Source organism: Lonchura striata, chromosome 14 (genome assembly GCF_050655825.1).
Source record: "Lonchura striata isolate lonStrDom1 chromosome 14, ASM5065582v1, whole genome shotgun sequence".
Taxonomy (NCBI): Eukaryota; Metazoa; Chordata; class Aves; order Passeriformes; family Estrildidae; genus Lonchura; species Lonchura striata.
The window spans coordinates 7,130,475-7,152,804 of NC_140716.1; the positions used below are offsets into that span (position 1 = coordinate 7,130,475).

General features: G+C 42.2%; 1 protein-coding gene across 4 annotated transcripts in view; it reads left to right on the forward strand.

Annotated features, from left to right (window-relative positions):
* Positions 1–73: 73 nt before the first annotated feature.
* The window catches only part of TECPR1 (tectonin beta-propeller repeat containing 1), a 24,662-nt gene continuing 2,405 nt past the window's right edge, over positions 74–22,330 (forward strand). The window contains exons 1-25 of one of the 4 annotated variants that reach the window (XM_085591715.1): positions 114–204; positions 748–1,674; positions 2,976–3,208; positions 4,905–5,087; positions 5,569–5,691; positions 6,388–6,513; positions 8,013–8,187; positions 8,283–8,383; positions 9,743–9,844; positions 10,266–10,411; positions 11,241–11,749; positions 12,508–12,653; positions 13,586–13,741; positions 14,206–14,355; positions 14,991–15,148; positions 15,786–15,913; positions 16,021–16,123; positions 16,789–16,885; positions 17,258–17,337; positions 17,640–17,696; positions 19,161–19,335; positions 20,206–20,341; positions 20,644–20,736; positions 21,381–21,487; positions 21,956–22,075. In XM_085591715.1, the coding sequence (XP_085447841.1) occupies positions 1,542–1,674; positions 2,976–3,208; positions 4,905–5,087; positions 5,569–5,691; positions 6,388–6,513; positions 8,013–8,187; positions 8,283–8,383; positions 9,743–9,844; positions 10,266–10,411; positions 11,241–11,749; positions 12,508–12,653; positions 13,586–13,741; positions 14,206–14,355; positions 14,991–15,148; positions 15,786–15,913; positions 16,021–16,123; positions 16,789–16,885; positions 17,258–17,337; positions 17,640–17,696; positions 19,161–19,335; positions 20,206–20,341; positions 20,644–20,736; positions 21,381–21,487; positions 21,956–22,075 (3,537 nt within the window). In that variant the 5' untranslated portion in view covers positions 114–204; positions 748–1,541. Of the gene's footprint in view, positions 205–405; positions 1,675–2,975; positions 3,209–4,904; positions 5,088–5,568; positions 5,692–6,387; positions 6,514–8,012; positions 8,188–8,282; positions 8,384–9,742; positions 9,845–10,265; positions 10,412–11,240; positions 11,750–12,507; positions 12,654–13,585; positions 13,742–14,205; positions 14,356–14,990; positions 15,149–15,785; positions 15,914–16,020; positions 16,124–16,788; positions 16,886–17,257; positions 17,338–17,639; positions 17,697–19,160; positions 19,336–20,205; positions 20,342–20,643; positions 20,737–21,380; positions 21,488–21,955; positions 22,076–22,330 lie in introns of those variants that run through there. The other 3 variants (XM_085591716.1, XM_021539746.4, XR_014958407.1) reach the window with 3 other exon arrangements.

Below are 22,330 nucleotides of genomic sequence, written 5' to 3' on the forward strand. Positions count from 1 at the left end.
GCCGCCCCGGCCCCGCCGCCCCGGCCCCGCCGCCCCGGCCCCGCCGCCCGGCCGTGACGCGCCCGGCCGCGCCAATGGCGGCGGCGCTCGGGGCCGCGGTGGGCGCGGCGCTCCCCGCCGGCCGCGGCTCCGCGGGGCCGCCCTGCCGGGGCCGGGCCGCGGCGGCTCCTTCCGCCGGGAGCGGCGCCGGCCGGCGGGAGGCAGGTGAGGGGCGAGCCCGGGCCGGGCCGGGCCGGGCAGGGCGGGTGGAGGTCGGGGCCTGCCGCCCTTCCCAGCGGCGCCAGCGCCGCCGGGAGCAGCGGCGGAGCCGTGGGGAGCTGCCGGCAGCCCCGCGGGGAGCGGGGCCGGGGCCGCCCCGGGGAGCGGGGCCGGGGCCGCCCAAGGCCGGGGATCGGCTCCGCGCGGCTCCTAAGCCGATCCCGGGCCGGGCCGGGCGCGGTGCGCGCTCTGCCGCGTCCCTGCGGCGCTCCCGGGTCCCCGCGGCTGGACCGGGGCACCGGAGGAGTCCCCGCTCGGCCGGTGACACCGGCGAGAAACGGGTGCGCGGTGTGCCCTGGAATACGTCGAGTCCTGGGGTGGTTCACATCCTGAGCTCGGGGACAGGGCCCTGTTCTCCCGAGGAACATCGTGGCTTTTAATATGTGCAAAGAGTTGGGATATTTTTCTTGAATTCTGTAGCAATCAGTGATATGCCAGACCGCTGGAAATTTTAATTACCAATATGTTTTCTTCATTTAATAATTTTAGTTTTATCCGAAATTACCTGGCTGAGCTGCAGGGTGAGGAATAATTCAGCAGACCAGGTTTTTTCTAGGCCCCTGAGAATACTTGACAACTTCTGCCTTCACTGAAAAGCATAAGCCACCAGCACTGAGCATCCTTCAAAACTGGGGAATATCTGTCTTCATCTTCTGCAGCACAGCCCATGCAAAGGGGCCTAAAGTGAAGTCTTTAAGTTTATAATTCCAAATTAATTTGGGATTTTCCCATGATGCCCCAATCACTGTCTCAAAAATTCAGATGCAAGAATGTGTAGAAACTCTCTCTTGTCTTGGCTTCCTTGAGTATTTTAAACCAGTTGCATTATCCTGCATTATTTTAATTGTCCCATCTATGTTTTTCTTAACTTCATAATCTTTGGAATTTTCTTCCCCTTTCCCAAACTGTTCCCAGTACTTTTCTGCTTACCTGAACTGTCGTTCCAGGTACAGGGCTTCATTTATATCTTTGCCCATCTTTAAGAGACCCAAGCATCACTTTTGTTTTGTTATCTGGCTAGGTAGCTGTCATTGTTGCATTATCTATAATGCTTCCTTCAATCCAGACTCTCTGATATTCTGGTTACTTAAGAAGTGCATAATATTTTCTTCTGTTATAAATACTGCTTTGGGGAATTTTGAGTGCCAATATTGAAGGGTTATTTTCACAGCCTTTATTTTCCCAGTAATACACACACTATTTTTCACCTCCTCTTCACTTTGTTCTATTATTCCATGTTATGTCCTTCTGTACTCCATTATAGGAGGATATAAAGAAGATAAATGGCTAATCCAATAGGAGACAAAGATTCATGCCTTCAAAGTCCCAGCAACACAGAGGGAAAAGTGGTGAAAATCAGAGGATTCATCTTAGTTATGCTACAACTAATAGAATTATGCTCACAACCTTCCCCTGGTATCACTCATTCTCTGCTGCTATGTGTTTTCTTATCACTGTTATCTGTTCTTCACCTGTTGGATCCAGGTTTTTAGGTACTTAACAGCAGCAATTCTATGAAGTAAAGATATATTCTGATATATTCTCCCTGGGTTCCCAGGGGAATTTTCCGTGCTGTTGTTTGACACTGACCCAGCTGTGTGAGATTCTCCACAGTTTCACCACTGCCATTCACATACAGAGTGCAAGTCAATCCCTCTTTTATCAGAAAGCAGGCAGGCAGCTCTCCTTAAGCCCTTGTATTAAAAGCAGAGTTGCCATTTGACAGCAAAGAAGCAGTGTTCCACACTGACTACAATCTGAGTCCACTTTTCTACCTTTACTCTCTCAGTTCCCTACTGCATAGTTAAAGGAGCTGAAGCCAAAGTTCAAACCATTCATTAGCAATTCTGACTGTCAAACATACAGAACTACGAAAATTTGTCTGTTTTGATGGCAGAGAGAAGTCAAGTGACAGAAATACACTGGCCTTTCTTGACTTCTGAAAGGACAGATGTGCACCTGCCTCACCCCTCTGAGAAGGGCAGGGCTGCAGTGCTCAGAAAATGACAGGTTATTATGTGAGAGACCAGAATGGAGCTCAACCAGCTGCCAAACTGCTGCCAAACCATGCTCTGTGTGTACTTAAATTCATCACACCTGCATATAAAGATCCTGAAGTTGGATCTGATCCAGAGTGCTCTGAAAGAGGTTTCCTCACAGAAGCAGGCAGTATGTCCATGGTTTTAAACCAGATGTGTGCTTTTGGAGAAGCTCCCTTTCACAGCCTTGCCTTTGTACCTGTGCAGGTGTTGATACACGGAGAGGAGGCTGAGAAGGAGGGATCAGGGATGTCAGGGCTTGGTGGAGCTGAGATGAGCAGGGTGTGTAGCACCACCAGCAGTAGCAGATCCTGAGAGTGGAGCTGCCTGCTATGAAATGGTCTGTGCTGCTTCATCCCAGTTCAGAACTGATGTCTGCACCCAGCCTGCCAGAGCTGTCCTGTTTATTTCTGAGCTCTTGTAGGATGCACAGTAGAAAGGTCTGGTAGAAAGGTCTTTCTTATGGCTTTTCAGGGACATCTGAGAGGTGTTGGCTGCACAGTTCTGACAAAGAGATCTGGCTGCCAGCTTTCCACAGGCTCTTTTAAAAAAAAGCATCCCTTACATCTTTAATTTAATTTGACTGATCATGGCTCAGAGCATGACTGATCTGCAGTAGATTCAAGATCCATTTTTGTACCCATCATTTCCAGTAATAACCTTGGTTTTGCCTTTCAGATATGGCCATGCCCAGTTCCCTTTTGTGGGCTGTTGACATTTTTGGGAGGGTTTACACTCTTTCTACTGTTGGCCAGTACTGGGAGCTCTGTAAGGACACACAGCTGGAATTCAAGCGGGTCTCTGCTGTCAAACAGTGCTGCTGGGGAATAGCCTGTGACCATCAAGTGTACACCTACGTGTTCTCAGGAGATGTTCCCATCAGATACCAGGAGGAAACCTATGAGAACCAGGTATGACAGGTACAGTACCTCTCACACAGCCACTGCTTGGACTGACAGCACATCCTACATCAGCTGTCTCACTGTGTTTTTCTCACAGGAGGATTGATCAGTTTTGTTTTCATTTTTTATCAGAAGTTTCTGAAGACTACATATATGTGCCAAATACCAGGTTATTCTTGTAGCATTTAAATTCCCAAAGGAGTTACAGTTCCCTGCTCCTGGCAAAATCGATGCCAGTGTGAATTCCAGTCTGTTATGTGTGAGCCATTTCAGACTGGAGCATTCACCCTTTTCACTGAGTGGTTTGCATTTCTCCTTTCCTTAGTGACAAATACACAATCCTCTTAAGAAAATGTCCCATGTGACTTCCAGGCAACAAAGATCAGAAATATATTATATATTATAATATATTCTTATAATATATTATCAGAAATATATTATTCTTTAGACAATGATACTTCTTAGTGTTCCAAAGACTCCTCTGATAAAGGCATAACATTCCATTGAAGTACAATGTCTCCAACTTTTTTTGCATAGAAGTGTTAAGGTGATCCTTTCTATCTGATGCACTTCAAAATAATGTCTTTAAAACAGTAATTTTAAAGGAAATTTATCAAATTTTGTTATAAGTTAACCAAAAGTAAATTGGGAGAGAAAATTGATGGATTTCCTTGAGCACATTTCTCTGATTTCTAATGGGCAATAATATAAATTGGGAAGAGACATTAACTTACTTGCATGGACAAAAGTACAACAAATTAATTTCATACATTATTTCATATTGATACAACTTTTCAACCATTTAAGTATGTTCCTTTTATTGTGTAAACATGTTCTTTAAAAATGAAAAATTTAAAATTTTATTTGCTACTTAAAACTTTTATTTTGTTTGTTCTAGGTAATGAAAAGTGAAAAACAGAGTACTAGAAAGCACAAAAAGAAATACTCTACAAGAGCTAGCAACTATGAAATTAAACTGAAGTAGTTTGCAGATAATGAGCAAGGCAATTTAGCCAGATTTCTAGTAACAGCAAATAATACTTTTTGTAAAAATAATAGACTGAGTGGTGAAAGATCCACATGCCCTAAAATGTAAGACAGTATGACAGGACAGATTTTGACAGTATTTCCTATAATACATAGGAGTGTGGGGGGAAAAAAATGACAGTATTGGTGAAAATCCTTGTGTTATCAGTTCTGTAACTGATTCAACGCAGATTAGGGAAAAATGTAATGTAAGATCCAGGGGAGATTTGCTGATACAGTTCTCCTGACACAGTTCCAGGCAGAGGCAGTGCTGCTTTTCTAGTGCAGACAAGATCTGAATCATCTTTCTCTGGGAGTAGATTAGAGATACCAAGGCCATCCATTCAGCATTACCCTAATGCTGCAGTGTCATGGTGCCATACATCATCAAAGAAAAAAGCCCAGTGCCTGGTAAAATAGAGCATCAGATGATCCTATTTCTGTAGCTGAAGATGACTTGGTTGGGACAAGCTCTGCAGTCAGCCCTTCTTTGATGCTTAAAAAAGCTTCCTCCACTCCAAGGCTGTGTCAGGGAGGGGCTCATGGAGTGAACACTTTCTCATTCACCCCAGGAATTTATTCCTCTTCTACTGCAGAAAATAAGAAAAGTGTCATGATTCCCTGTAGATGTGCAATGAAATAATGTGATCTAAACCAGAATATTTATTATTTCTGGCAGCGCTGGAATCCAGTTGGTGGCTTTTGTGAGAAATTACTGCCCAGTGACCGCTGGCAGTGGAGCGATGTGAGCGGGCTAAAACACCAGCAGCTTGATAGTTTCACACTGCCTTCACCACACTGGGAGTGGGAGTCTGACTGGTATGTGGATGAAAATATTGGAGGGGAACCAACAGAGAAAGGGGTAGGTGAACAATACCAAAAAGAGATCTATTCTGGGAATCCTTACTCTGTTATAGAAGTGTAAAAAAGTCTGTAAAAATACAACTTGCCATAGATACTTCTTTCTGTGAAATAGTTCAACTCTAATACAAAAGAAAGAAGGATCTTGTTTGAAGGCTTTTGAAGTCTATAGGAGCTTCTATAGAAGCTTTTTTCTTTTGATCAGGCCACAAAATCCTGGCAACTGAATGCCATTGTTATTTAAGGTCTTTACTATGAAGAAAGTAAAATGTTTTACTGTGTCTTGTTTGTTCTGTGTATATCACCCAGAGGAATTTGGGCATGATTCATAAATCATTCATGGAATTAGCTGATCTGTTCATCAGGGCTCTAGAGACACACAGAGTGACTTGTGTTGTGACTCTTGTGCAGAATTGTTCTGAGTTACAACTTCAAGCTTTCCCTTTATCCTGTTTTTCATACAAGACAACCTCTGTTTGCAGGGCTGGACTTACGCCATAGACTTCCCCAGCACCTACACAAAGGATAAGAGGTGGAATTCCTGTGTCAGACGAAGGAGATGGATCAGATACAGGAGATACAAATCACGGGACGTTTGGGCCAAGGTTCTGGATCTCTTTTAAATATTAAATAAACTGATTGTCTGAAATAATCAATTAGAAGTGCAGGGAAGTTAATTTTTTATGACTTGTCTGTAGGCTGGACTCGGATTCCTTCACTTCCAACTTGCTATTCTTGTAAGCATAAATGAAAAGCTGGGATTTTTCATAGAAACCTGTGGTAATAAGGTGCCAAATCTTATGGTGATGGAATTAGAGATGGATGCTCAGGTCCTTTGCAAATGTCAGATCAGCTTTTTAACTTGCTTTGGTTTTGTGACAAAGCACTCTCATTCAAGGTGATACCTGCATTGCATAATTCACAAGCTATTTCCTTTATCTGTGTGAATAACTGTTCTTTAATAATTGTTTCATTCTAAGAACATTCAAAATTTGTAATTTGTGATCTTTCAGCTTTCCAATTTTGTTTTTACTCACTGTTCTGTGAGTAAAAACTTGCTTTAGTTAAGGTGCAAAACACAGACTTCCCCATGCTGCCTTGGCAGCATTTCCCCTCTCTGCATAGAGAGAGGGAATGAATCCCTCTCTATGCAGAGAATATGAGAATGAGAGGGAGAATCTCCATGTTCAGCCACTCTAGGAAGTGATACATAACCAATCTGCAAGACACAGGTTATGCCACCAGCCAGTTCACCTGTTTGCAGTGTCTCCTCTCCTCAACCTTCCTTCCCTTTGCTCCAGATTGTGTCCCAGGATGAACCAGACCAGCTGCCAGACCCTTTCAATGACATCTCCATTGGAGGATGGGAGATCACGGACGAGCCTCTCGGCCGCCTGTCAGTGTGGGCAGTCTCTTTGCAAGGAAGGGTATGTGTGTGTTCCCTAAGTTTCCTAATAAAAATTACTAGTTGAAAGGAGCTAAATACTTGTATAGCAAGGCAGGGTTGTTATTGTCTTATACTGGTAAGGAAATACACTGCTTGTGCATCTGGCAGAGATGAAAAGCTGCTTTGGGACTCCATTATGTAACAACTTGTGTTCTAAATGGAAAGGCTTAGTACTTCTAGCGTTGTTGTTTTATGGAAGCCTTTAACCTCTATGAACAGGTGAATCTTAAAACTGGGGCTGAGTGGCAGTATATTATATCTTGAAAAATGCTCAGAATGCTGACTGTGGTGCTGGGAACCAGGAGAAGGAGCCTTAAAACCTGACAAAGGTTCTGGTGAAGCATTTTGCTGTGCCTTTGGGGTGGAGAGACAGGGATGATTCAAGTTTTACAAAATGGTTTTCAATGACTTACTGATTGGAAAGTGATCACCTCCTGACCTGGCAATGTGACATCCAGCTCTGAAATGTTTTCCTTTTATTTTCTGTTGAAAACTATACATCTTTCTCTGTTGTTGTTGGTTTTTGGCCTCCCATGGGGTCTCCTCTTTTGCTCAGTCCTTTTGATTTGATTTTTGCTTTTCTTCCTTCATCCTTACAGTATGTATCTAATATTCCTTTGTGTCTAGACAGTTTGTATCTTGTGGTCTCAGAATGTAATACTTTTAACAGGTAACCTGAGCTTTCAGTCACATTTGGCACTGCCTGGAGAGGCAAGCAATCTTGGTTACATGTTTAAAATAAAACTGCCTATTCCTTATGCTTTCTAGTAATACATGACAAGCATCCCAGTCTACAGGCTTACTTGACTGCCATTGTAAAATGCTTTTATTTCCCAAGTGAAAGTCCCTGGAGAAATAAAGTATTCCTAAAAATGAAGAGTTAGCACTCAGCAGGCATGCTGTGGAGCATTTGTATGACTGCCACAGGATGCTTTCTATGTTTGACCTTCCTGTTTTGACTGTGATCTACAGAAAATTGCAGTCCAAGACTAGCAAATGGCTGAATGTCATCAAAGGCTGCACAGAGAATGGAATTTTTCCCCACTATTGTGACAAGCTCTGTTCAGTGAAAGTGAGGCCAGGCTCTCAGCTAACAGTAACATTTTTGTGTTTTGTATTTGTTCACTCTTGGGTTTATATAACATGCCCTGAAATACAGTGAAGTGCTTTAAATGTTGAAATATACACAGAACTTGTAGCAATAGGTTACTGTACCCAGTCCAGATGTAGTTCCATGATAAAAGCTGCTCTGTAGAACAGCCTCCTCCCTTAGTACATAAGGAAATAGTTTCAACTGCATAATCAACATTAAAAGAAGTAGCTTTAAAGGTCAGAGTGCCATACACTACATAAAACAATCCTCTTGTTAAAGGAGAGCTGTTCTTTCCAGTTTGTCTTTACTCCTGTCTCAATGGTTTCATTGTTGTAGTGATATTTCTTCCTTATTTCATTTGTTTTTGTTTTTTTAAACTTGCCTAGGTATGGTACAGAGAAAATGTCTGCCATCACAATCCAGAAGGTTCCACGTGGTCCTTAGTCACCACTCCTGGTGAAGTTGTACAGATCAGCTGTGGACCCTATGATCTTCTTTGGGCAACTCTCTGGGAAGGGCAAGCTATTGTGAGAGAAGGAATTGATAGGAATAACCCTCAAGGTAAAGTTTGTTAAATCTGGTTGGAAATCCCTTTGATTTGTATAGTGTTGAGTAAGAAACAAATCTACAGTACCTTCTGGGTTCTGTCTTTGCAGGAATTTCCTGGAGTATTGTGGAGTCTCCAAGCTCTGAAAATGGGATCATGCACGTCTCCGTGGGTGTTGATGTGGTGTGGTGTGTTACAAAGGATAGAAAAGTAAGAGGGCTCACATTCTGATTTTGCTTTTTTTTTTCCTTTTCCCTGTGTGCTGCTCTCAAACAGGGGTGTATCTTGCATAGGAAGCATTGGTGATTTGAACTCTGTATCCCCATGGATTGGGGAATTCTAGTTCCCCTTGCTGTTACAGGAATGCTTTGTGGTTTCTGATAGTTGAGTTGATTTAAAGAAGGATTTTTGCTTTTCTTTTGGAAGGAATTTTCTAAACCCAAGTCAGACAGATTTGGCAGGTGGATGGGGATGTTGGTGGGGATTGGATGAGGAGCCTCTGCTAAGAGATATTAAGCATCAAAATTGAAGTAACTCCTGTTTCCACAAGGACTGAATTTTACATCAAAAGCAGCAGGGGGAGTATTCTCATCTACACTGTCCTGCGTGATGCTATTTTTTTTTTTCCCCTACTGCAACTGCCCTCTTCGTCAGTCTTAAGTGGGGGCTTTGGTATTTAATTAGGTGGGATATCTCTTATATAGATGTGTGATTACTTTCTTACTGGAGTTTTAACTTAGAATGATGAAATGTTTTAAATTGGAAGGGACCCATAAAGATCATGGAGTCCCACTCCCTGCTCCTTCACACTGAATTCAAAGCCAGGCCTGAACACTCTGCTTGTGCAGCAGTTCTCTTGAGTTCCTCTGCTGTAGTGAGTCACTGCTTGTCAGCTGAGCCCTGGTAACAGGCTGTGCCCAGCCTGCTCCATCTGCCACATAAATCCACTGTAAAAAATGGAGATAAGCTGGTGCATTTTCCTTCAGATCTGCCACAGGGCAGTCAAGCATCCTGATGTTATGGGATTCGACCAACAGCTTCTAAGGGAGCTGCTTGCTACTATGACTGTATGGATATATGCTACATACAGAGAGAACTTCTTCCAGGTGCCCAGCCCACAGACACTTTCAGATTGGTAAAGTCAAATCTAAGGGGAGACAATTTAAAGAGCTGTGATGCTAAAGACATCCCCCTGACAGTCCCTTCTGGCAGCCCTGCTTCTAGGGTTTGAATGTAAGAAAACCATTTAGAAGCCCATTCAGAGTGATCAAAAATAGCCTATGTGGTGATAGTAATAGAAAGTATTTTTCCAGGAGCATAAAAACTAACTCTGTCACAGAAAATCTTACAAAAAAGTCTCCTTTTTTGGCTTTTCTGGCTGCAGGTGGACACACAATGTGGGTACTATTGAGTGAATTGTTTTATCTTTATCTGATAAAGAATCAAGGAAGTAATTGACTTATTAAGACAATGTGGCAAGTCAGTGTTAGAGATTAAGACTAATCCACTAAAGAAATTAAATTTCTGCTAGAGCAGAAGGAGAAAAATTTAGACTTTTTGTTGTTGTAGGTGTGGTTTAGAAGAGGAGTGAACTCACATAATCCTTGTGGGACAAGTTGGATTGAAATGGTTGGAGAAATGATGATGGTAACTGTGGGCTTAAACAACCAGGTAAGAGAGCTGGGGAGCAGCTGAGAGGGTATTTACATTCCTCTCTAAAGGGGAATGTTACCTCTAAGGAGTGTGTTCCTTCTAGTGCAGGAGCTGTTCATACATGGTGAGGGCTCTCAGCAGGGCTGGCTGGACAAAGGGGCCCTGGCCTTAAACTCTGGGAGGGAAAGTGGCTGAATTCTGCAATTCTGCACCTGAAGGTGACAGCCAGCACCTGTCTTGTATGGCACAGGGAGTTGCAGACTGGTTCTGGTACAGAATTTTGTTCTGCATCTACAATGTCAGCATTAAGGAAGAACACAAAAGGAAAATGCTGTGTCCAGCAGTTTTCTGTGCTCAATTCTGCACCACTGCACCTTTTTCGTATCTAAAACCTACTGCATTCCAAGCCACTTCCTTCACCAAGCCCTTTCCTCTCCAGGTCTGGGGAATTGGCTGCGATGACAGAGCGATTTATTTTCGTCAAGGTGTCACACCAAGTGAGCTCAGTGGGAAGACATGGAAGGCAATTGTGTCTGGCAGAGAGAGTGACAGATCTCAGACTGGGAGCTCAACAAGTCTGCTCAGGTACTTCATGAAATACCTGCTCAAGACTTTGTCCTAACAAGGGTTTCAATGCTAGGAGATATTTCTTTACATTCAAGGGGTACAGACAAGGAGGAGTGGGGAAGACATCTCTAATCATTATGTATGCCAAAAGGCAATTGCATTTTTACTGTTAAAATTACAATAAGCAATAGTTGTTGGACTCAGAGAAGAATCTGAAGCTCCCATATTGGAATTCACTGCATGCCTGCAGTAAAGCATGTTCCTCTGGGCTTTGCTATTACTATCTGGAACTAGTCTCTAATAAGAGATGTTGTTGTTTATGAAATACCATGAAGGAGTGTCAACTCCACTTAGGAATTACTCTTCCTGAGTGTCACTGTACGTTTCTTTTCCTAGGGAGGTTAAATCAGTTGCTTCCCCTGCCTGCTGGCCTCTGGGCTGTACCACACATGCCAATGGATCTGACTTGTTTGAGCCAGAGTGTGTGCTGAGAAGTTCCCTTTGGCAAAGACAAATCATAAAGCTAAAAATGGGCTTTAAAAAATCCTACTTGTTATTTCGTATTCAGAGAATGGGATGTGTTTTCCTGAGAGTTGTAGGCAGCCAACACCATGAATTGTTTGAAAAGATCAATAAAATTCCTTCCTATGTTTCAGATTTACTAGACCAGTTTGCCAGGTTTGTGTTGGACCCATTCCTCTGATGATAGAATTTGACATTTAAAAGGGAAGTCTGCTGTTTCTCTCCTGCGGTGCAACACTAAGTCAGTTTCTGTGTGTCTGCGATCTAAGGCCTGTGCTGATTTACAATGCTTTGGATGATAATTAATTATCTATTTGTCCTTCAGTGCTGGCTGTTTCTTTACTGATGATATTCAGAACCAAACAAGCGCGGTCATTCAGGGTGATGCAGATCCTTCCTCTGATACAGAGCTGCCCACGAGCCCTGCCAGCACTGCCCTGCTGGGAGCTGCAGCCGCTGGGGATGGCCCAGCCTGCCAGGCTGAAGCATCTGCACGGCTGCCTGTGGATCCTCTGCACTCTGAGCAAGGAGAAGCCACTGCTGCTTCAGCTAGTAATGACAAAGATAACCTTGAAATGAATAAACCTCCTGGAAACCCAAATCCTTCTGCAGAACTGCAGTGGATAAACATTGACTTGAAGGAGGCTCAGAAGCACCCAGTGCTGTCTGTCAGCAGCTTTGCAGACACATCCAGCCTCTCTTCCCTGGGTGCGTTCTCGGTGGGAGCTGAAGACCAGTACGGAGCCGACGAGCACCCACTGTGGGCCTGGGTGTCTGGGGGAGGCTGTCTGGTAGATCTGCACAGCCCACTGAAGTGGTTCACTGCTCCATCAGGTACTGGCCAGTCACCACAGCACACCCCAGTTCCAGTCACAGCTTAATGTGCTCTTTGAGAAAAATGTTGGTTTGTTTTTTTGAGCAAAGCCATGGTGCAAAACTTGTGCTAACCAACTTTCTCTTACTGCAGTTTGTTAATAGGTTCATGTCTGAGCATAGGGCTGCAGTATTTTGCTGTACAGCACTTTGGGCTTGAGATAAATAAATGTAGAAGTGATATTTTCTCTTAAGTTCCTGTAACAATTTTTTATTAAAGTAATCTGTGCTGGATCTACATCTCATTTTTAATTGTACTGAAACTGCAGCTTCAGGCAAAACACATAATATCACTGAGCAGTAACAGGAAGGAGTGAAAAGGGCTCTCTTGGGAGGTGCAGATGCTGGCAGTAACTGCCTCACTCTGCCATTCCTACTGAAATAGGTAAAATAAACTATGATCTGTGGCATTCCAGTATTTAACAGTCTAACTTGGGATGCAATATATTATCTAATTATCTTGCAGTTCAGTGACAAACTTCTCATTTTTACAAGGTTATGGCTTTAAAAGCTTCTATATAATCATCTAGTGATTCTATTTCTATGCATCATTTACAATTTTGGCTGTAATACATTGTTTGCAAACTATAATCATTATAAAAATGGTGTTAGACTGGGTTGATCCAGTCAGGTGTTTGTTCAAAGGAGCGCCGTGTTTTACCTTTCACAGAATGGTGCTCAGAGCTCACTGGAGTTTATTGGGTTTGGTTGTGTCCCAGGTTTGTCATCGTCTGTGCAGTCCCTGTCCCTGTCCATCACTCCTGCACAGACAGCAGCATGGAGGAAGCAGATTTTTCAGCAGCTCAGTGAAAGGACAAAGCGGGAACTGGAGAATTTCAGGCACTATGAGCAGGCTATTGAGCAGGTAAGCAGTGAGGACATTTATCTCTTATCTTCTAAACACATCTGGGAATCAATAATACATTTCTGACATACTGATTTGAGCTTACTGTCAGCTTCATATTCTTGCCCCTATTTCTGCCTATGACAACTTCCCTGGATTATTAATGTTTGAGCTCCCTGTGGGACATTAAGGACTTGTTAAACATAGAGCAGCACTATTCATCTAAAAGCATTATCAGAGAGTTTTATTTAGGAAGAAACAAAGCATTGGTCAGCATTATTTGGGTACTGTGAGACTTCAAATCCTCAGAGAAATCGTTGCAACAGCAGGATATTGTGTGAATTATTGCACCACAAGATGAGACATCTGAATTGAAACAGTGACTCAAGGAGGGGAGCTTCCCTCTCTGTGGTCATCAGGACTAATTTAACTTGCGTAAATAAATGATGCAAACGTCAATGGCAGCACGTAAATAGCAGCAGTTTTGTTTGATGTTCCCTTTGTTATGACTCTGGCTCTTTTCAGATTCATTCATATTGTTGGTCCCCTCATTGCTCATTGCCAAATGACATCTAGAATTATTTGATTAAAAACACTTTGAGTCCAGGGGTTTAATCCAGTTTTAAAAAATTATGTCAAAAACCTTTTAATTCCAAAGAGAGGTTGTGTTATAACAAAAGCCAGTTACTAACTGTGTGCTACTGCATTCTTGCAGGGTAAAAATATTACTACTGTTGTACACGTGCTACTTCAGTATCTTTTTATCCACTTCTATGAGTTTTCATACTCTGGTACGCTCTGTGTGGGAATGTGTGATACAGGTGTATAAATGTATGATGAGGTGTGATACAGACTAACCTGCAACAGACACAGCCTGTGAGCACAAAAACAGCATTTGGGAGAAAGAAAAAGAGTAATGCAGTTTCGTTATTCCTTTTGTGTTTGCCTTGCAGTCAGTTTGGGTTAAAACTGGAGCCTTGCAGTGGTGGAGGAACTGGAAGCCTCATAAGTGGATGGATGTTCGAGTTGCACTGGAGCAGTTCACTGGGAGTGATGGGATGCGTGACAGCATCCTGTTCATCTATTATATGTACCACGAGGAGAAGAAGGTGTGTTTAGCTGCAGACCCCTGGGAGAGCTGTTTTTGGCAAAGGGAAGCCTCTGAATGGGAAACAGATTCTTTAAAGGAGGCAAATTATGGCACCTACTGTTCTGAGGTTTGGCTTTTCTGAGCTATGTTAATGCCGTGTCAGAAATACCCAATCACAAACCACTCACAATGCTTAAACCATCAGTTCTGCACTAATTAGGAATTCTTTTGGAAATTCAAAGTGTTCTTGATTGTGAAGAGCCCAGCTTGGCTGGACAGGGTCTTGCCAAGTAGGGTTAATGCCTGCAGGCAACAGGAATCAGAGATAGGGTGAGACTGGAAGTGGAGTCCCATTCCCTCTGTGCCAAGAATTGATTCTTTGCTGTCCTTGGCAGGAATGCCTTGTTTGTAGACCTGAAGTGCAAAAATGCTGGCTCTGTGGAAGGTCTGCCTTAGTCATAGGCTTTTTTTCTTTTGTCTTAGTACATCCACGTGTTCCTGAATGAAGTGACCATTATAGTTGAAGTGCTGAATGAAGCCAAGCATTCCTTTGCACTGTACACACCTGAGAGGACAAAGCAGCGATGGCCAATCCGCCTGGCAGCCGCAACAGAGCAAGAAATGCATGACTGGGTAATTCTGGGCATGTCTCACTTCAAGCTGGCAGTTTCTGCAATTGAACATAGAAGCCAGTCTCTGAAATGTCAGCATTACATTTAAACTCTTGAAGCTACTCATCTGCTTTTTAAGTTTAGGTATTTAAACCATCTGGCAAAACTTACTTAGAGGCACCTGAGGCTTGTTATCTCCTCTGAAGTCTGCTTGCTTTCTAGTGCTGCAGTTATCCACAGCAACACCAATGTTGCTTTACATTCTCTTCCTATCTCTGGATATAGATCAGGGTAGGAATGAGTTAGGAGTTGAATTAAGTTACTGTGTTCTTCTGCATTAGTAGAAGCACTATTCTCTATTTTTATTGCTGCAGAGAGTCTTTTGTACAGGCAGACAGGCATAGATACACAGGAGCAGGGGCAGACCTGAGAGATGCTTCATCCTGATCAGCTCCTGAAAACCACAGCAGTTCCAGTGGTTGTATAATAATTTCAGAACCACTGAATTCTAGTGCCTTTTGAGAAAAAGCTACAAATTAATTTTGCTGACTTGCAAGAACATGCAGAGGTAAAATTTTGTTTTACAGTACTGATCATCTCTATGGGAATTTTTGTTCTCACTGTAAAAGGAAGCTTTTTTTGCTTCTTGTTTTGTAGCTGTCTTTGCTGAACATGTCTTGCTGTGAAAGCAGACGGATTCAAGGCCCTCCCTCTCACCATGCCATTTGGTCAGTTACTTGTAAAGGAGACATCTTTGTTAGTGAGCCAAGTCCTGAGCTGGAGGCCGGACCCCAGCAGATGCCATGTGATCAAATGTAAGAAGCTTCTGAAGCTGCTCTTCCTGCATGGGATGCCATCCAGCAAAGAATATCCTGTCATTTCAGTGGCTTTGATGGGCTCTTGGAGTGTGTAGTACACTGCAGATGTGTCTCACTGACAGGGTTAATGGCTGCCTTCCTACTCATGATTGCACACGAAGGAATTCACCAAATCATATTTTAATTCTTAGATGCTGGACATATCCCAGTGATTTCAAAAGCCTTTCTCACTGAGATCCCATTTTTTAAATTGCATCTCTAATGACATAAGAGATAGCCTAAACTGAAAGTAAATCTAATTGCTGTAATTGGAATATAATTTGAGCTTTCAGTTTTATCTGAGTCATGAAATTGAAACTCCATAGGCACTGCAGTCCAGGAGTAGTTTCCCGACAGTTTTTATGACAACTGTGGCAATATGGTACTGCAAACTCCTCAAGCAGAACAAAACCATCTGCTTTTTGGGAGCTGTTCAGAGGGAAGTGCTTTCAACTGGCAGCTGCTTTCACTTAGAGATTGCACAGTGGTTGGACAAGTGAGCAGAGAAGGTTGCCTGTGCTGAAGACTATCGGGTTGTTGGTGGGGAAAGCACACATCCCTGAAGGATGTTGAGTACAATGTCCTTTCCTGGCAGGTTCTGGCGGCAGGTGGGCGGCCACCTGCGGCTGATAGAGAGCAACAGCCGGGGCGTGGTGTGGGGCATCGGCCACGACCACACAGCCTGGCTTTACACCGGGGCATATGGAGGTGGCTTCATCCAAGGTACAGCTGGGCAGGGAGAAATGCAATCATCAGTGGCTGATGGAATTTTAAATGTAATGTCTTTGAGCTTTAGCTTTACTCTAATGCACATTGTTTATTCCTCACAGGACTGGCCAGTAGTGCTGATAACATTTACACACAGTCAGATGTGAAATGTGTTTACATCTATGAGAACCAACGGTGGAACCCTGTCACTGGATACAGCAGCAGGTTATTTACTCTATTTATTGCATTTATTTGCTTTAACACTACTACTGTCAAATGAAACAAGGGCTTTGTTCTAGCTTGGAGGAGTTATTACACTTACTCTACCTTAGTCTCTTCCAACATTCATAGTTTACCTGTGATGGAAGGAGCAGTGTTTCTCAATTTTCTAATTTGTAATTATCAAAAATGTCAAAATGTCATTATGGCAAAATGTTACAGATTTGTGCTTTGTGATTGCACAAAGTGTGCCTCCTTGCAATATGTTTCACTATTAAGGCCAGACAGAAAAGTTATTAGGATCTGTATATTCCTATACATACTGTGCTAAATACACTGGGTCTTTGAATAGTATGTTTGATCAAAAATACAGAAAAATACATATCCATTTATATGGCATTCACATACCAGTTTTAAGTGGTAGTGAGGAATATCACTCTACAGAGAAACATTTACATGGTCCTCCAGTTTGCTATAACTGGAAGCAATTGTACAGATTCTTTCCCACTGTGCTCATCACTCACATGATATTTCTAAATACAGAGATTAATGATGGCAGTGTTTTGTGTGTGAAAGCAGGAAGTGCTACAAAAAGGCTTTTCTTCTCTCGCCTTTTGAACTCCTTGTTGTAAATGACCTTGCATTCCTTGTGTACTGTTCCACCACCACAGAGGTCTGCCCACAGACAGATACATGTGGAGTGATGCCTCTGGCCTGCAGGAATGTACAAAGACCAACACCAAGCCTCCTTCACCACAGTGGTCTTGGGTAAGTTTTGTCTTACAAATTTTTTTACAAAGAAGTCCAGGCTTAGCAAGTAGGATACAAGACTTGAGTTCAAGGGGCCCATATTTTCTTCTGGGATTTGTTGTAACATTTAACCTTGTTTTTCCCATTAATAGCTAGCAATAATCTTCCATAGTCAAAAGAATGTTAAGCACTGAGTGGGGTGTTTTGTGTAATGTGACTTAGATCAATTTCCACTGAATTAAAAAGATTTGGGAACCTCTGTATGTATTTCAAGTATTAGAAGGTTTCTAGCAAGTTACTGCTTTCCAAAAGGTGGAGGTAAATAGAGGAAGAGGTGTCCATGATACATTTGGTGTTGATTGTTACTCCCAGTGTCCCCTTTGCCCACAGGTCTCAGATTGGTACATCGACTTCAGCCCGGCGGGCGGCACGGACCGGGAGGGCTGGCAGTATGCAGCTGACTTCCCAGCGTAAGGAAACTCCTCTCCCACCAAATCCCAGACTCCAGTCCTCACTCCTTCTCATTTCTGGTTTGCACATTAACTGCCCTTTGACAAGGGCACTACACTGCCTCATTTCCTCCTTTTTTGTGGGCATGCTGATGTTTGCAGGGAGGGAGGGCAGCAAGGTGAACTTGGCAAACTGTCACTTGAAGAACTTTAAAACCAGCAGCTGTGCCTGGTGGGCAGATGGAGGCAGTGCTCTCAGGCTGGCACTGACACTGGAGATGCTCTGACATCCTCATGCACATTGTTTAACTCTCTTTTGGCAGGTCCTACCATGGGCACAAGACAATGAAAGACTTTGTCCGACGGAGGCGCTGGGCAAGGTGAGGAACCTCAATATAAATAAATTTTGAACTTGAATACAAATTGCCCACTAAATCTACTTTAGTTATGAAGTAAAGAGTCTTGTCAACAAAAGAAAAAGTAAAGAAACCTGAAATAAATAACCTAGCAGAGAAACTGATGACCTTCAGCATTATGTCTCTAATTGTAAGTCTCTGTGGGTAGTTACCATTTGGATTTTGTGAAATCTGTAGATATAGTCAGGCAGTTCTTCTCTATATCTGATTTTCCTTGTGGTTAACCATTAAGGAATAGTAGACACTGGGTATAGGTCACTTGTAACTGCTGGTAATAGGTCTTTTATATTATTCGTTTAAACTTATGAATTCCACATACTGAGTGTTGGGCCACAGATAGTCCAACCCCATTTCAGTCAGAGGAAATGTCCAGGTGGAGCTCAGAGAACAGCAGACTGCCACTATGTTCTGTAAGCTGGGGAAATCTGTGCACTCCCTGTTTTTCCAGCTTTTCTGTGCTTTCTGTACTAGAGCATCTAATAGCTGTGCTAATTAATTGCTGTGAACTTGCACACTGCTGGGTTTAGTATTGATGCTACAAAGTATTTTGTCCCTTGTACAAAAAACTTTGAAGTAACCTTCTGAAGCATCAAAAGTGTTATTTTATGATATGCAGCAAAACAAACACAGTAAATCAAAATGGTGACTTGAAATAAAAGAAGCAACTTGAGAAATACCCTCTAGCCTAAATACTTCCTCTAGTTTTAACTACCAATTGAACATTGAAAAAACTGAAAACAAATAGGGAACCACTCAGGGTTGGATCTAATTTTTCAGAACTGGTAAACAAAGAAATGTCCTTATGGTTTTTAGGACATTCTTCATACACAAAATTATTGTGGTAATGATAGAGTCTTAACATAATTTCCCTAATCAACAGCACTACTTTGGTGCAATTTCCATATAAAAAGTACACAAAGACCCAGCATGATTTATCAAATCTGTCATTTAGAGCTGCTTTACCTCTGCCTACCTCAAGATGCTACATAACCTTTTTAACAGACCAACCAAAAAATAATTGTAAAGTTATTCCTTTAACCAAGAGTTAAAGGAATAACTCTATCTGCAATTGTGGAGTTCTCTCTGCAATTTATTATCCTGCTGCTGCCCAGTGAGTCTGAGAGAGCAATGGAGCAGTGTAGCACCAGTTGCAGACTTCTTGGGTGGTCTTGATTTTATAAAGTAACTTAAAAAAAAAAGCAAACAAACAACAGAAGCTTTGGGCAATCAGTATTAGTTCAAATTTCAAAACTGATGCAAAACATGATTGATTGTTAAAAACCTCTTTCAAATTAAAAATACTAATACTTAATGAAAAGCACTACCTAATGAAAAGACTTTGGGACTAGAAGTCAACAATAGACTGGGAAACCAATTCAGTTATACAGAGTATATACTTCTGACAGGTTTGGGTCTTTTCTGCTTCAGAAAATGTAAGATAGTCACCAACGGGCCATGGCTGGAAGTGCCTCCTGTTACCTTGTGGGACATCTCCATAATTCCCAGTTCAGATGCAGATGATGAAGAAGCAGTAGCACTGTGGGCAATCAGTGACAAAGGAGACGTGCTCTGCAGGCTTGGAGTGACACAGCAAAATCCAGCTGTAAGGCTCCCTGTTCACTTTTACTGCTTATTGATGTATTTAATGTAATATGCAAGTACGTGCAATCACACAGGGCCCTCTCTCAAAGCACCTTGTTATTTTTCATCCCTTTGTGTCCCAGATTTGCAAGTCCCTGTCCATCAGCTGTAGCACAGTTTGCTGCCCACGTTCCTTATAATAGTGCTTCTCTTGCATAATCTACCTGAGCTTGTGCCACATCACCTGCAGGAGCCTCTCCCAGCTGCTGGCCATCTTCTCATGAAGTGTTTTGCTTCCACTTTCTGCACTGGCAGCTTGGTTCTTCTTTTATTGTTTGTTTTTTGAAACGGTTGGTAACAGGTGTATCCCACTTAAAGGAATTGCTGAGGAATGGACTCATTGAAGCATGGTCCCAATCTAGTGCCTTGATACCATTAGGATAAAAAACCAGGAAAAAAACCTAAGAAAATACTTCAGTAGAATTTGGAGAAAAACTACCAGAAATTGAAAAATATTTAAGAACTTTTTTTCCTTCCTGATCTGTAAAGCAGTGCAGCAGTGAGAACTGGAATACTGTGTCTGGAACCTGAACTCCCATATCAGTTGATTTTTGTGAAGAATTAAAATGAAGGCTCTAGTCCAGCTGTTCAGAGACACGTATATGCTTAAAAGGCCCTTCATTGTCCAGCTTAATTATTTACAAAGAGTTGTATATCCAAATATCTTTAAGGATCAGCAACCTTGTTTCTGTTCAGTTGTAAAGTTATGTAAGATTTATTCTCCAGAATCTTTTTCACTATGTTGTTTTTTTCTCATTTGGTAGTAATCAAAAATATTTTGTCCTGGAGGTTTTAAGCACTGCTTCACAATTCATCTCCCATGATTTGTTAGGGAACATCCTGGCTGCATGTGGGAACAGATCAGCCCTTCATTTCCATCTCCATTGGAGCATTTTACCAAGTGTGGGCTATTGCTAGAGATGGTTCTGCCTTCTACCGGGGTTCAGTGTCTCCAAACAAACCTGCAGGTAAGAACTTGTACTTTATCCTTTGCTCTAATCCACTGCCATGTCTGAAAAAGTCCAATCTGTTTTTCAAAGCTTTTCCCATGGCTGTGCAAAACAGTGCACACAAATAATACAATAATTATAGCAGTTATTTTGCTATTCACTTGTGTAATTTAAAGTGTTCATTTGTAAAAAAAAAATCTCTTAAAAATATATGAAGGCTGCCTTCACAGCCTTCCTGCACAGCAGTGTATTTGATCTGCAGACATTTCCATGCCTAATTCTATTTTTTCAATGCTTAACTCAAGATTTATGTCCTTTAGGTGACTGTTGGTACCATATCCCTTCACCTCAAAAACAGAAGTTAAAGCAAGTCTCAGTAGGACGAACATCTGTATTTGTCTTGGATAAAAACGGTAAAGATTTAAAAAACTATTAGTCAGTGCTACAAAAAGTACAGAAGTCTATACCAGACTGATTTAACAAGGAGATGTTAAATTAGAACTGGACAGATGAACACTGGTTCTCCAAAGGGAGTAGTATTTTATTCTGAAGGATCTGGAGTAGCAGTGCACTTAAGTACTGCTTCTGAAGTCTTGGTTGTTATATCTGATAGTGCCCTGGGTAACAACAATCCAGCATCTGTGCTCTGTGGGGGGAAGACACAGATGAATGTCAGAGAATTGCATGGCTGGGTTTTGTCTGGAATCCTGCTCCAAAACAGATAAATCATGAAGCACCTTTTGTACAAGAAACAAGCCTTTAACACCAGATTCAGAGACCTTAATCTCATTTGCTTTTGTTTTCTAGTGCATAGTTCCTTATATGAACATTTTTCCCCAAGAAGTTTTACAAAACAGAGCATTTGCTATCTTTTATAAGCAATAACTACAGAAATATAAATTCCAAAGTGGGAACTTCATTTTGTCCATCTATGTAACACATCAGCCAAAACTGCATTTCCCTGGAACACAGAAAGAATGAATTCCTGATTTATGTTGTTTACAGCACTTCAGACAAACAGCCATGCTGGGCTGTAACCCCACTCTTTGTTTCACAGGCAATCTCTGGTACCGGCAGGGAATCACACCCAGCTACCCTCAAGGATCTGCCTGGGATCATGTTTCAAATAATATCCGTAAAATGTCTGTAGGGCCCCTGGACCAGGTGTGTATTAAGCTTTCTTGTATCTCATGAGTTTATTAAAAATTATGTAGAACATACTTTAGTAATTAAATGTTCTTCAGGCTTAGTTTTGTTTAACTTTGTTGCACAAAATGTTGGTCTAAATGCTGGAATCTGATAGCAAGAGAAAAAAATCATACCAATGGAATAGTGATACAGCCAAGCCCTCTGCTGCAAAAAGCCTCATTATTTTATTTTCCTTTTTTTAAACAAGGCTATATATCTTAACAAGGCTTTTTATATATTTAATCTCATTCCTGCCAAGTCTTATCTGGCAATGTTTTAATTATAACACTGTTCTGTAGTTTGTTTGGGTGTCTCTCTGCCTAAATTAGATCACTTTCAGCCTATTGAAGAACAAGACTGATTTTTGAAAGGGGTCAGACAGAGATGTCTGACCCACATCTGGGAAGAGCAGCACATTTTACTGCCTCTCTGTGTTTCCTTGAGGTGTGGGTGATAGCTGACAAAGTGCAGGGCAGCCACAGCCTGAGCTGTGGGACCGTCTGCCACCGGACTGGTGTCCAGCCCCTGGAACCTAAAGGCCTCTCCTGGGATTATGGCATTGGGGTAAGTGCCTGAAGTTGTACATCCCAATGTCTATGGGCTCACACAGAAAGGGAAGTGCCATCCTGCCCAGCTGGCCAGCATTGGAAAGCTTGGATATACCTGCAGGAAACAGGAGACATTTTCCTTCAGGTTTAGGTGCCTTTTTGAGGTTATTACAATGGGCTGCAGTCATAGCCAGGAAGTTATTTGCATTTGATAATAATTCATTTTAAATAGGTAATTTAAAAGTTACAGTGGAAAAAGTAGTGGAGTAAG